Genomic DNA, 14,157 nt, shown 5'->3' with positions numbered 1-14,157 from the left:
ATTTTGATTGCATCTGTCATGTGATGTGATTTCCTTCTCTTCATTAGTGCCACCCCCTTGAAAAGTATCACTTTATGGGGCCATGCAAACCTGTATTAATACTTGTGTGCACATTAAAATGTTTTTTTTTGTACAATGCTCTTGACAGTGGAATAGGTTATTCTTAGCCAGTAATTGCAGTGGAAAATGTGTTTAACATCCACTCATGCATGGGAAAAAAATACCGTCAAATACCATGAAACCGGGATAATTTAGAAAAATACCGTGATATAGAATTTTGGTCATACCGCCCACCCCTACTGTCATAATTGAATTTCGCACCCTTGAAACGCCAGCCGTTGTGTGCAATATACGTAAAAAAAAATGAACAAAAAGCCCGGCAGACATTAATAATGAACCATTTCATAACGTGTACGCGAATAAAGAGTGAAAAGAGAATTAAAGTCGGGGTCATGACATTCAGGGGCACATTTACGGGGCGGGTTGTTAGATAGTTGAATAAGGGGGTCTTTCAGATGGAGCTGAAGGACCAATGGGGTCCCCCACTATGAGGGTCGGGACCTCTTATGTGACAATGGAGAAGGTAGCTAGAGACGATGCCGGCGGAGCCCACCCCTCACCCTTTCTTGCCAGAGCTGGAATGAGACCAAGTGGGACTCGTCAACAGCGCCGGGTGGCCATCGAGCTCTCCAGGCTCTGTGACTCCTGACACTCCATGTCACCCTGCTGCTAATCCGGTAATCCTTGTCAGCGACTTTGCACGCTTATGGCCGGCCGTTGTTGTTTGCTGTCATTTTTTTTTTTCTTTCTTTCTTTCTTTAAAGCAAATCCGCTGACATGGCCGAGTAGTCCTCCTGTGAGAAGGGCAGCCGGGCAGAGCCTGTGAGACGACAGATTCTGGTAGTGCCCACTCTGCCGTGGCATTGCGTGTGGCCCTGCTGAGCAGAGCGACTATTCAAGCACACCTAATCGGCTAAGTGACCGTGTCCTGACTGACCCCGCAAATCCGCAAAGCACCTTCTGTGTCGGCGTATCTTGGAGTTGCCCGCAGAGGATGGCGCTTGTTTACAGTGCCATTTGCTCATAGAGCGCAGCGTCTCCAATTTCTGCATAGTTTGGTGCTTCATAATTCTCAGCAGTAAGTTGGCATTGCTGAAAGGCACTATACAGTGCACGATATACTGTTGGGGGGCTGTCATGGGTACATTTCGAATGTCACTTGGCTCAACTCAACAACACACATGTGACTTACAATTTGGGCCCCTCTGTCTTTTGTGAGCACCCCCTTCAGGATGAGTGATTTTCTGCACCACATAAGACACTGAGGCAGCTCAGCTGTTGAAATAAACACCCACTGGGAACCATAAAGCCAGGTGGGCTCCACTGTGATCTTAGGTCTAAGTGCGGTCAGTCATTTGGTGGGCATGTCCACCCTGCAACCCTCACACATACACACTGACCCGTCTCACATTCCTGGAGCACAAACAGTAAAAAGGATTAAAGTCTTTAACGTGAGATGCCAAGCCAATTAGCCAGTGCATTAATGCCACGCCATCTCTTGGGCTGAGCAGTCATCACTGAGCCTGGCACAGAAGAGACATGGTGAGAGGGGGTCTGGGAGGTGACACACCCTGGCCATTGTGAGTCTGGGTGGAGGTCTCTGCCCCATCATGCCAGGGTACACTGAGCCACTGCTCCTCATTGGTAGTGTGCCACCCTTCGTTTCTGGCATGTCTTCCTTGTCACTTTTATTTCTAGCAGAGGATCTCATTGGCGATTCTGCTGGATTTGGTGGCTTCCTTTAAGTCTGGGATTCCTTCTGGAAGATTCTTAACTCTTCACACTAACAACCTGCTTAATCAACTGTGATGGGCAGTGCCTATGGGCAGCTGGCATCCCTTCTGGGATGGGTACTCGGCCATTACCAGTCTGGTCGGCCAGAATGAAGAAAGGACAGAACAATTCCTGTCTTTTCCAGGGAGTTGGCAGAAAATGTGTTGGTGTCCCGGCTGGGATGGAGTAAGGATCTTTACCCAATACTGTATAATAGAAGGACAGGGGGAGACAACTGGTCAACTGGCAGCATCCCTGGGCTTTGGTACCGAGGCAGGGCATGCTGGGAACTGTAGTGCCGCTCTATTGGGTTCAGTGGGTGCCAGCTGGAGGTGCTGCAGGGATCTGGGATCCCTGCTTTTGTGGGGCTTCTACCTGACCCAGAAGTACTTCCTGTGGGCAATGCCCTCCCTCACCCAGGCGAGTTGGGGTTGGGTGGAATAAGGTCAAATTTCATCTGGGAGGAGTGGAGGAGGAAGAGGAGGATGAAAAGAAAGAGAAAAGGAGAAGAACTGAGATTGTGTGTGGTTATTACATCAAAAGAAGCCTTTGTTAAGGTCATTTATTATAGCAATTGAACCCGGGACTTGTGTCGCTGTGCTTGTGTCTGGGGTTTGGGGTCCTGCCTGGTCCCCTACTGGTCATACCACCTGAGTTAAACTGCCCAGTTTCCAATACCTTTGTGGGGACGACATTATTACTCTTGGAAACAACTGAACAAGTCTCGATTCAATTGGAGCAATTTTGACATGTGGGGGGCTTGCTTTGCTTTACTGATTCAGTAGCTGGGGTCTTCCTTGTGGATCCTGGGGTCATTTTGGAGTGTTTAGGTTACGTTAAGTTTCATTCGTAAGCTCGTGGTGGCATTTTGAGTGTTCGCAATGGTATTTGGGGTGATCTCGGTAAATAAAATCGTAAATAAAACCCTCTGTCTCTCTGTCTGTCCGGCAGTGTGTCTGTCTGTTCATCTGTCTGTCTGTCTGTCTGTCTGTCATATGAATACGTTGTCTGATGTTATTTGTCAGTTTTGCACAGTAAGGACTTCATTTTAATGCTTAGATTGCGTTGTCGCTGTCTGTTTTTCTGTTTGCTTCCTCGCCAAATGGGAAATGCCAGATACTTTGACTCGTCGTCTATTTAAATAAAGCCGTAATGCCCTCTGTCTCTCTGTCTGTCTGTCTGTCTGTCATTTGAACCATTCAACTTCATTTCATGTTACATTTCATCGTCTCTGTTTGTTTGTTCGTCTGCCTGTTTGTCTCTTTGCCAATTATTCACAAGAAAGGTGAACCGATTTTCACAGAATTCCGCAAGTGGGTTGCCGTTGGCCAAACTTAAAATTCTGGCTATGTGTCGCATTGGGGGAGGGGGGCGGTGAAACCCGAAAACCTGCCAAAAGACCGGGACTACAATTCCCATCATGCTGCTGGGGCTGATGAGAAGACTTCGTCGTCAGCAGGCACAAGTGTTTCTACCAAAGGATCAGCTGATTTGGATAACAATGTTGTTGTCTCGCGTGATTCGAGTTTTTGCCCTTTGGTCTCATCGTGGGCTGCGTTTCGCCCTGTCGACTTTCCAAAATTTCGGTTTTACCCGTCTATTCATACTCGAGCCACTCCAAGTACTTCGGCTAGTGTTCTACAGAAATAGAAGTCTGTCCGTCTTTTGAATTTTTCGCCTTCGTTTGGTGTGATTTATCCATTTTTTTTAACACTGAGGTCGTCATGTTGACCCTCTGATCGCATCGTCTCTGTTTGTCTGTTTGTTCACCAATTGTGCAAAAACGGCTGAAGTGATTTTTACAAAGTTTTGCACGTGCTGTGATGTCGTATCTTGCGACCCAAAAACGAGCGTCAATGTGGGGACTACAATTCCCATCAGGCAGCGGGAGTGCACTGGGGCTGATGGGAGGAGGTCATCATCAGCGGAACAAACTTTTCCAAGCAGATTCTCGTCTAAGACTGCAGGTGCAAATCCGAATGAGTACGTCGGCGTCTCGCCAGATTACATCTCTGGTCTTGTTGTGGGTTGTGTTCAGCCATGTTGAATTTCCAAATGGTCGTACCATCCTCTTTCTATCACTTGAGCCTTTGGGTTTCTTTGATGTTATTCATCCATTTTGCACACTCAGGACTTCATTTCAACCCTCTGATCGTATCGTCTCTGTTGGTCTTTGCCAATCACACACAAAAAAAAAAATGGTTGAACCGATTTTCACAAAATTTTGCAAGAAGGTTGCCGTGGGTCCAAATGAAGATATAAAGTTACGTGCTGTTTCAGAAAAGTCATCGTGGGGGGGATTGGAATGAGGGGATCAACCTTAAAATGAAACACCTGAGTCGACCTTCATGAAGTTCTACTTGGGTAATAAAGCTAAGGTGCTTTCAAATTCAAAGCCAAAGAATTCATCGGGAAAGGTGGCTGCAGTTGGGGGGGTCAAAAACACATCGCTCTACAGCGGCCATGTTAATGCTGATTCGACGTCAAACCTCGACTTTACGGCCTTTCAAAAAGTTCCATCGAGAAACGCAGTTGTAATATGAGGGGTGAGATGGTGCAAAGCCAACACTGCAGAAACGTAACGGGAATGATGGCGCAGCGGAGTGACGGAGGAACGACCCAACATCGTCCAGAAACGGCTCTGGAACTTTTGTATTCCTATTCTTGTCTTAAGATTTCGGCTTCATGGAGTTCTGAGAATTTCCCCTGAGGGGTCACAATGGTGGGTGAACACCACACACAGCACACATTAAGCCAAAACAGGCGGCCGGAGGTCCATGAAATTTTTGTGCGTGTTTCCCAGCTAACCTGGAGAGCTGAGGGAGTTCTATCAACACAATGGAGGGGACAACACAAGAGGTGGCACTTCAAGAAGCCATCCAGTTTATAAAGGTGGGGTGAAACCCCCTGTAAAACGAAGACGCAGCCGTCGGGGTTCATCCCAGCAATGATGGAATCCAATCAGACTCAAGAAGAACAAACCGTCACGTTATGAGAGCTGAGACACTGAAAAAGAGGGAGTGCAGATGACAAAGGGGACGGCCCGCCGTGACAGAAGGGTCACCATTTAGAAAACACACAAACGGCGGGTACCTCAGCTACTCGGAGATCCGCGTTTTCCTGGATTCCCATATTTTTGCTATCTGGGTTATCCAGAGGTTTAGTACGAGAAGGACAGGAGGGTCTGCTCTGCTGTTTATTTCATGCTATTGTTGGTATCTGGGGGTCTTCATAATGCTATATGGGGTCTCTCTTGATGTTATTTGTACCCTCTACATGTTTCTGTTCTAGTCCTGATTTGCCAGCTCTTGTGCCAACACTTTCAGTATCAAGACACCTACGGTTTTCAATTTGACCTCCCAGTGCCAGGTGAAATGAAGGCATCTTTGTGTGGCACCCAGCCAAATGAAAGTGAAAAAGAGGGATGTCGTCAGCGGCAACTGAGGGGCCGCGCCTTCTTCAAATAAACAGACGGATGCCCGCTGCGGAGCCGGGCTCTTTGCAAGCTGTCTGTGCTGGCAGGTCCTCCGCAATCCAGTGCTAAGAATCAGAAAAAGAAATCAAGCGGAAAAGGGCACAATGGCTCACCTTTCAGGAAAAGCGTTCCATAGTCACGCAACAAAAGGCAGCAACGCTACGCTGGGTCTGCCCGCTCCCGTGGGTCTGAGCCGCCGTCGCCTATAATTATCAAATCATATCGAGTGGCAGGCTGGCATGACGATCTGCTGCCGAAGCTCTTAAGGATCTGAGCAGATCCAATAGGTAAAGTGGGGTATGTGGCATTGAACTTAACAGCCTAGGTGCCCAGCATGGTGCCTGCTGCTCATGCTTCTATTCAACTGGCACAATAACAATGAAGTGAAAAAAGAGCCAGCACCAACCAGCCCCACAGTGGGTGACACCCTGGTCAAATCGTATCAGGTGGCATGCTGCTGAAGCTCTTAAGGACCTGACCTGATCCAGTATGGTAGGCAGAGTGAACTTAACAGCATAGATGCCCAGCATGGCGCCCAGTGTTCAGTCTTCTGTTAAACTGGCAGAATAACTCTGAGGTGTAAAGAGAGGCAGCACTAAGCTGGCAGAGCACTTGGTGACACCCACGTCATCATTGTGCCAGGAGCAACTTCAAAACTAGAACACAGGCTGGCATGTGAGTAATGACCAAGTGGTGTGTGTGCCACCCTGACCTCATCGACTTTCACGCACACACACAACATACTCAGGGCATTGGTTCTTTCTTCCAAGTTCGGCCTCATTCTTGGACCTCCCATTGGTCTTCTATTTCTGAAAGACTGGCACATACCAGATCCCCCACCCCACCCCTGTTTTAAAGCTAAGGTTTACAGTGCCACCTGCAGGGCACTTAGGACCCTGGTGCCCCCACCTATCATGCCATCCCACATTACTCCCTGTTAGGCCACCCTCTGGTACACACACTGACCTGCTGGCGTGGGGGCGCTGGGCGGCTCCTCCTCACCACCTCCAGTGCCCTCCTGAGGCCCCTCGGACCCGTACAGGCTGTACCTCTGCCTCCGCAACTCCATCTCCCGCTCCTGGGCCTCCCGGATGTCCTGTTCCACCACCGGCTGGGACGCCTTGGAGGACCGCAGTTTGAAGAAGGGATTCTCCTTCGGGATGCCATCCTCCAGCTGCACCTTCTCTGATCCGTTATGCTTGGATAAGAGGCTCCGCGAATCCAGGATGGTGACCGACTCTTCTGGGAAGGTTGACCCCTGGCAGGCATGCGATGAGCTGGAGGCTGGCAGGCCATAAATGGCATTCAAGGCAGGTGCATCCACAATGGGATGGAGTGCTATGGAATTCTCCAGGATGATGACGTTGCCGCTAATCCCCTCTGACAAAGAAGGACCCTTTGGTGCTGGACAAGCAGGAACAGGGATGGTGGCACTCCCTGGCACGTCCTGTGGGTTTGGGCAGCTCTGCATTGCTCCATCTGCCTCCATGACATCCATAGAAGATGGAGATGATGGCTTCCTGGATAGAGGGGTCTCTGGGTTTTCCGGACATTTTTCCTGAAACTGCTCAAAAAGGATTTTCTTCTCATGTAGCTCCTGGTTTCCGCCCCGGTCGTACTCGCCAGGCACCTTCCCCATTTGGACCAGGTCTTCCTCCCGCTTGGTGTCCATCAAGATCTCCTTCTGCATCTGCTTGCCAGCAAACTGCCTTTCTTTGCCCTTGCCAAGGGCAACAGGCAGGGGCTGCGCCAGGATGGGCTTCATGAGCGGGATCTCCACGTACTCCTCAGACACAGTGGGCTTGGAGATGCCCCTGGCTTTCCTCAGGCTCTCTTCCCTCTCCATGGCCAGGCGGATCTCCTTCTCAATAGGCGTCTCACAAGGTGGAGGACCATCCGGGCCCGAGCTCAGCTCCAGGGTGCTGCCCGGGGAGAAGTCAGCCGAGACACCGCTGTCGCTCATGTTATCTGCGATCTCCGTCTCCATTGGGCCGGTGGGTGCGCTGCTTCCAGTGTCGTCTCCAGGTGGCCAGCAGCCCGGTGTGCTGCTGCCTTCCTCCGTCTCCGGCTGACTCTCCCCACCTGTCAGCTCACTGCCTGCTGGCTCCTCCCCATCTCCAGCCAGCACCTCCTCAGCCTTCCCATTGGCTGCTTCTGGAGCAACAGTTGCTAGGGTAGGCGGCCTGGAGCCCTGCTCCTGTGAGTCCTGCTCGTCGAGTGCCAGCTCCCTCCCTCCAGCGTCATCCCTGTGGCTCTGCCATGTGGAGGGCACCTCTGCCACTGCCTTCTCTCCACTGCAGGGCTTTTCTTTCCCGCTGCAGCTTCTGTTGTCCTCCTGAAGCTGAGGGGGCTTACAGGCACCAGTCTCCAGCTCAGCCCACTGCTGTCTGGCCAACCGGAAGTCCAGGGGGTTACTGTCTACCAGGTCGCTCGGTGCCTTCTCTGTTGGCTCAGCCCCCACCTCTGAAACTGGGGACCCAGTGGGGCCTTTCACCTGCTCATTTTCCTCATTCATCTCCTCCTCCTTCTTCTTGAGTTTATCTTCATTTTCTTGTTGATTTTCTGAAAGGGTCAAATTAATCCCGACTTCTGGATCAGAATGTAGAATTTGGGTGGCCCCCGTATCCCCTTTCTCTTCTGGGAGCTCCTCCGGCTGAACTCCAGAAACGACGTCTTCTGCGACGGTCGGTGGAGTAATGTCTCCCTCTGGTGGCCACGCCTGGCTATCACACTCTAAGGCTGCACATTGAAGATGAGGCTCCCTGCTCGGCTCCGCGTGCTCTACGCTGGAAATAAAGGGGGGTGTCTGCTGGTGGTCGTCTAGGTGGGCTTCACGGCAGGGGTCAACATGCTCATGGATTGAAGGCCCGTCCTTCAGCTGTTCATGACCAGCTGAGTCAAATGTGGCGGTGCTTTCCGTGGCCATCGTGTCCTCCGAGGTTCGCCGTTAATACTGTTGAGTCTCAGCCTAAAACGAGAAAAGGACAGAGAGAGAGCGTCACCATACGCGGGGAACGGGGTCCACGGGGGGGGGAGGGGGGAGGGTATATACATTAATAAATAAACACCCGGGGACGATGTCGACTTTAACACAACAGCAGTCCATCTGAACTCACGAGGAGAGCGTCCACCTTAAAAAGCAACTAAAGGAGAACTGAAAGAGCACAGAAGAGTGAAGAGAGGAAAGAGTGTCATCATGGGATAGATAGATAGATGAAAAAGGCGCTATATGATAGATGTAAAAGGCGCTATATGATAGACAGATAGATAGATAGATGTAAAAGGCACTATATGATAGATAGATAGATGTAAAAGGCACTATATGATGGATAGATAGATGTAAAAGGTGCTATATGATAGATAGATAGATGTAAAAGGCACTATATGATAGATAGATAGATAGATAGATGTAAAAGGCGCTATATGATAGATAGATAGATGTAAAAGGCGCTATATGATAGATAGATAGATAATGATGTGACCTCATGATATTTTCCTTAAGCTCTTTTCTTCTTTAGTCTTTATTTTACTTTTCCATCATTAATCTTTCTTTCTTTCTTTCTTTCTTTCTGTTTTCGGTCTTTTATTTTCATGTTACAGCACCTTCGGTCCTGTAGACCCGCTTTGCCAACCACCAAAGGGTCCTAGTCTGTCCATTGTTCTCCCTTTCAGTAGATCACCTTGTTTTTTTTTCACTGCGGGTCCACACTCTGTCCGGTGGTCCACATCACATCGATCCGGCCATCTCAGGCCCCCGTGTCCTGGATGTTTGCTTCTTTTGCGCTTTCTTTGCTGACCAGCTTTTCGTTGTTACCAAGTCGGCCTTTGCTGTTTCCCCAGGTGGCTCACGTCTGTTGCCTCCCTGTCTTATTTCAGATTCTTACAGCTGACTGTCTCCTGTTGTGCCCACCTCTGTTCAGTACATCATAATGGTTTCCAGTAGCCTCTCACCTGCTCTTCGTTTCCTCCCAGTTTCTTCGCCCACGTCGTACTCCGATTTCCTCTCTGACCCGTGTTGCTACTCCCACCTTCTCGCCCAACTGTCCTCCAACACCAACCGCTGCCGCCCCCCGTCTTTGCCCATCCCGGTCGTGCCCCAAGAGCACAAGTAAACCTGTCGTTATGCAGGTTAGACAATCATCTACAGAACTTAAAATCTTCTCTCAACAATGAAAGCGCTTGAGTGCCCCGAGCTGCGCTGGCGTGAAAGTGACGAGAAGAACACGCCTGATTGCCCCTCTGATTCGGGGTCGTAAGGGCGCACGGAGGGGAGAAAGTCACCGAAGAAACAGGAACAGCTCAGAGAAATGAACGGACGGCTGTAGTAAAGTGGATTATGTTGGAAGAAAAGCGCGTCGGGTGCTGGGCATTTCAAAGACGGTCAGAGGTCATCACAGGCCAGTGGTCCCACAGAGGCATCACCGTGTAGATGTCACACCCACCTGAGCTCTTCAGAAGACACGGCGCGAAGTAAAAGCGCTTCAGACCGAGAGGCGCACATGCGCGGGGAGAAGCTGCTTGTCACAGACTGTCGTGCCTATCGCGTGAAGTCCAGCTTGGATCGGAGTGAGCTCATGTGTGTGTGTGAGAGAGAGAGAGAGAGCGTGTGTGTATGTGTGTGTGTACGTGTGCGTTCGTCCCGTCCGGGTTATTGTTCTTGCCTTGCCACTATTATTGCTCCATCTGCCTGATGACCCTGCACTGGATAAGCAAATTAGGAAAATGGATGGTGGATATGATAAGCAACTTTATAGTCTCTCGGCGTCGGTGAAGACTAACTTGATGACTAATCTGAAATCATACAGGTGAGGACTAATGATGAAAACTCCAACACGTTCGTGCGGACATCCCGGAGCCCCGTGTTATACTCTCAGCCGGTTTTCCGGTTTCTTCCTCTGATAGGTGGAGAGCAGTCCTGGACTGAGCACGTGACACTATGCCATGGACTGGCGACCCGCCCCGGTCAGAGTCGCGGAGCTCCTGCTTTGCGCTCGATGTTCCCCGTCTGCGCTCCGTCTGCCGGTGACTCTGCTTTTGGGATACGAGGACTGGAAGATGGACAGTTGGAGATTTTGAAGGGAGTTATCCAGGGTCACAGAGCGAGAGGAGTCGTAATTAACATGAACGTTTACTGACCGGGACTGTAACTTGAGACAAGACATAAAAGGACTCATGCGCTTATACTAAGAAAGAGGGGTCGCCTTCTCGCTTTAAAGCAACTGCACGAGCCATTTGGCGTGTTAGAAATCCGAGTAACAAATGACCTTCAATCGTAAAACAACATGAAGGGCGCTATATAAATCTCACAGAGAGCGTGTGTTCTCCAGTTAAGCAGCATTTCCTACACGCATTAAGTGGTCCTGCTAGTGGACAGTAAAACAAAAAAGGACACCGAGCGGCTCGGTGCCGCAGTGGTTGGCTCTGCTGTAGCTGACAGGTCCGAGCCCGGCGGCCATGGAGTTTGCACGTTCACCGCGTGTCTGCTCAGGCTTTCCTTTCGGTCCTCGGGTGTTTCTGTCACATCCTCAGATGTGGTTATGTGGGCATTACGAACCTGACCGTGGGCACATCCGTCAGTGTGCTCTGGCATAGATTCGCACGCCATCCGAGGTTGGTTCCACGAGGAACAGACCCCGGCCAATCGTGAACCAAACGGGTTTGCGGGTTGTTATGCTCGGGACCCTGCTCGGGATAAGCGGGTTTGGAAAGGAAGGGATGGAGGGATGGGCTTTATGAAAAGGCACTCTAGAAAAACGCCGCTTCTGTATTCCTTATATAATTATTATTTTACGTATGACCGATACCTTATGGAGGGATATTTCAGAAGAAAACCAAAAATATAAATACATAGATACACAAGTAAATAAAAAAATAATAAATAAACAGCAGCAACATGTGAGTATAAGGAATTACATGCATCACAAAATATTTTTGTTCCTTATTGCTTTATGTATATGATAGACGTATGAACGGATTCACAAACTCAGGGGCGCGCCTTTAACTGAGTGTTGCCTTTTCTTTCGAGTACTGGAGTGCATACACGATTATCATTCTGAGACCCCCTAGTGCCTGAATTTCCTTAATTCGTACAAACGGCCCGCAGACCTCCACATCTTGCCCGTACTGACGGGTTTCAATGTCCTACGGATTGATGTAAATGTACAAAAAACGGTGAGTTGCTGCCACCTACTGGAACTTTTCAGCAGCAGCACCTACACTGGCTGACACTTTCTGAGTGAAAAATCTCAATTAAAAAACAAAACTAAAACGCACATATTGACAAATATACAAACATAGATATAACAAATTTAGAAGTATAGTGTATAGTTTAAGGGGTCCTGGTGATATACATGTTTCATTTAAAAACGTCCGGCGCCACCTTGAAACTAATCAGCAATACAGTGAATAACTTCTTCAATGTGAGTACAGCGTCGTCTGCAGAGCCCGTTAGCCCTGCGAAGTCTTAGTGGCTGCCGCCGGCTCAGAGTGAAGCCCGGTAATGGCCCGTTTATGTCAAACGTGTGCGCATTGCCGCAAAGGCCCGCTAGTGCACGCGTGACGTAAATGTCGTCATCAGTACGGACGTTTGAGGATTATGGGCGGTGTTAAACGTTTAACTCGACCCATGTTTAGCCACGCCCACTCCACTAGCTGCATGAGGGTCACTTCGGTCGCTGCCACCAACCCTGGTCTGGCAGTGATAATTCCACACAAAGTCATTTACAACTTCACCTATGGTAGTAAAAATGTTCATGAATGGTTAATATTGCATTCATTTGGGAGCTCGTTCCATGTAGTCACCCAGAGGTCTGTTGGGGGGGGGTCCTTAATCCTGTCTTGTCTGCTTCCCTTCTCCTATCCCAAAGCCTGTGCTGAGTTAACTGGAAGGCAGACCCTCTATAAGTGTGGAGGTGTGTTAGTTCCTGCTTTGCACCAAATGCTGCCAGGATGGTCCCCACTTTCAGCCAGTGCTCAGACACATTAAAATGACACCCACTTTGCCTAATCCTCAGACCCCAAACCCCCCCCGTCCTGAGACCCTGTCCACAGATCTCCATATGAATCCCCTCAGACAGAAAGTCGCAGATAGTCTTTTTATCCGATTGAGTGATTACGAGCCTCTGGATTTCCTGCCAGAAGTGCCATTTTGGCGCATTAACACTTGTTTGGCTTTATCTGCAGCGTCACCTCCTTAAGTAGCCTCATGTGACAACAGCGATAACTGAAATGGAAAAGGACAGCGGAACAGATCACAATGGCACATAATAAATTATAAATGAGCTGTTTGGGAAGAGTTTACTAAAAATAAAGCAAGTCGAAACGGAGGTGATCCGCGTCTGCGCGACTTTCTTCTCATCATGGCGTCACTGTTCAAGGACGTTCAAACACATGCATGCCCACGGGGCAGGCAGTGCCCAGGCAATGTGCCAGTTAAAGGAAGGGGCAGCTAACTGTTACTGCCCAAAGTTCCTAGTCTGTCCAACCAGGAGAGGAGCAGAGTGGAGAGGAGACCACCCTCACTCCTGTCCATCAAAAGTACTGGAGCACAGAATGGCAGAAAGGGTTCACCTTCAAGGCCAGCGTGACATTCAGATGGGTGACTTGGGACGTTAAAAGAGCTCACCGGGTAAAGGACCCAGAACGGTCCTCTTTGGGGTTCAGGTGATGTCCAGTGTGACCCAACTGGACTTTACTGATTAAAGGATTCAGACCTCAGTCCCAAAGTTCAGAACTCCTTTCAGTGGCACACTGGGTGGAGGGTCCCAGTTCAGATCGCAGTTCAAATACTGATAAGAATCTCTTGGCTCGTTTCGTCCCTCTATAGGACCACGGGTAGCCTTTGTACGTAATAAAGTCGTAATAATGTCTGCCTAACCCTAAACCTTAAATGTCTATGGGCTTTAATTTTCAGGTCCGAAGCCGGTAGGCCCCCCCCACCCCAGTTCTGTCCTTCTGTCCCCTCCATGTTGTATCTCATCAAGGGCTTTGTTCATTTTCTTTCTTGTCTGTGCATTCATTTTATTTATGCTTATTTGCTATTGGCTGTGTTTCTGTTCCAATGATGTTCCACGGATCTTGTGGGTGGTGCCCTCAAGGGGCGGGGCCACATGCCAATTATCACCAGGAACTGCCCTCTGGTCTATAAATCTCCCACAGTTCCTGACGGTTCATTTCCGGTGTGTTTGGGGGTTTGCTGAGTGTTCCTTTGGATAGTCCCGTGCTTTTGGGATTCTTTGCATTTTTGACCTTATGGCTCCATTTTGGGAATTCCTTGCTTTGGATTGCCTTTTGTGTTGCAGAGAACTCCTTTCTGCCATTTGTGCTCTTTTTTGGAGCTTCACTCTTGGGGCAGAGCGCCTTTTTTTTGTGAGTTTGTATTTATTTATAAAGTCTCTGTGTTTGCTCCTATTACTTGCCGGGGTTTGAAGCTGATGTCCCCCTCTAGTGGGCATTTTTGGAAGTGTGTTTGGGATGATGTGTGTTCATAACATTATCTTCCCAACATTGTAAACTCTTTGGACACGTTTACCAGGGGGGCACTGGATTTTTTGAGGGGTGAGTACAATACTAATAAATCTCACAGTATTTTCCTTTTTACATCAGAGGGTCTGTGTGTTGAACCCAATGCCCCGGTGCAGTGACGGGGACACTGTCCTATGAAAATGTCACATGAGATGTAAAAGTGAGGTCCTGACTCTCTGAAGTCATCATTTGTTAAGAGTAGGGTGAACCCCGATGTGCTGGCTAAATTGCTTACCCCGGCCCCCCTAATCGTCCCCTGCTGAGCCTTCTTGGCCATGGAGGTGGTGCTCATTGACCAAGTAAGGTAAGCTGGCAGGTGCACACCC

General features: G+C 49.3%; 1 protein-coding gene across 2 annotated transcripts in view; it reads right to left on the bottom strand.

Moving 5' to 3' along the window:
- misp3 (MISP family member 3) overlaps positions 1-14,157 on the bottom strand; it is a 31,864-nt gene that overhangs the window by 9,800 nt on the left and 7,907 nt on the right. For both annotated transcript variants that reach the window (XM_028823109.2, XM_051920398.1), the window contains exon 2: positions 6,275-8,276. In XM_028823109.2, the coding sequence (XP_028678942.1) occupies positions 6,275-8,234 (1,960 nt within the window). In that variant the 5' untranslated portion in view covers positions 8,235-8,276. The remainder of the gene's footprint in view (positions 1-6,274; positions 8,277-14,157) is intronic.

This window comes from Erpetoichthys calabaricus, chromosome 17 (assembly GCF_900747795.2).
Source record: "Erpetoichthys calabaricus chromosome 17, fErpCal1.3, whole genome shotgun sequence".
Classification (NCBI taxonomy): domain Eukaryota; kingdom Metazoa; phylum Chordata; class Cladistia; order Polypteriformes; family Polypteridae; genus Erpetoichthys; species Erpetoichthys calabaricus.
The sequence above is the reverse complement of the archived record's forward strand: the minus strand, read 5'-3'. Positions and strand labels throughout refer to the sequence as shown.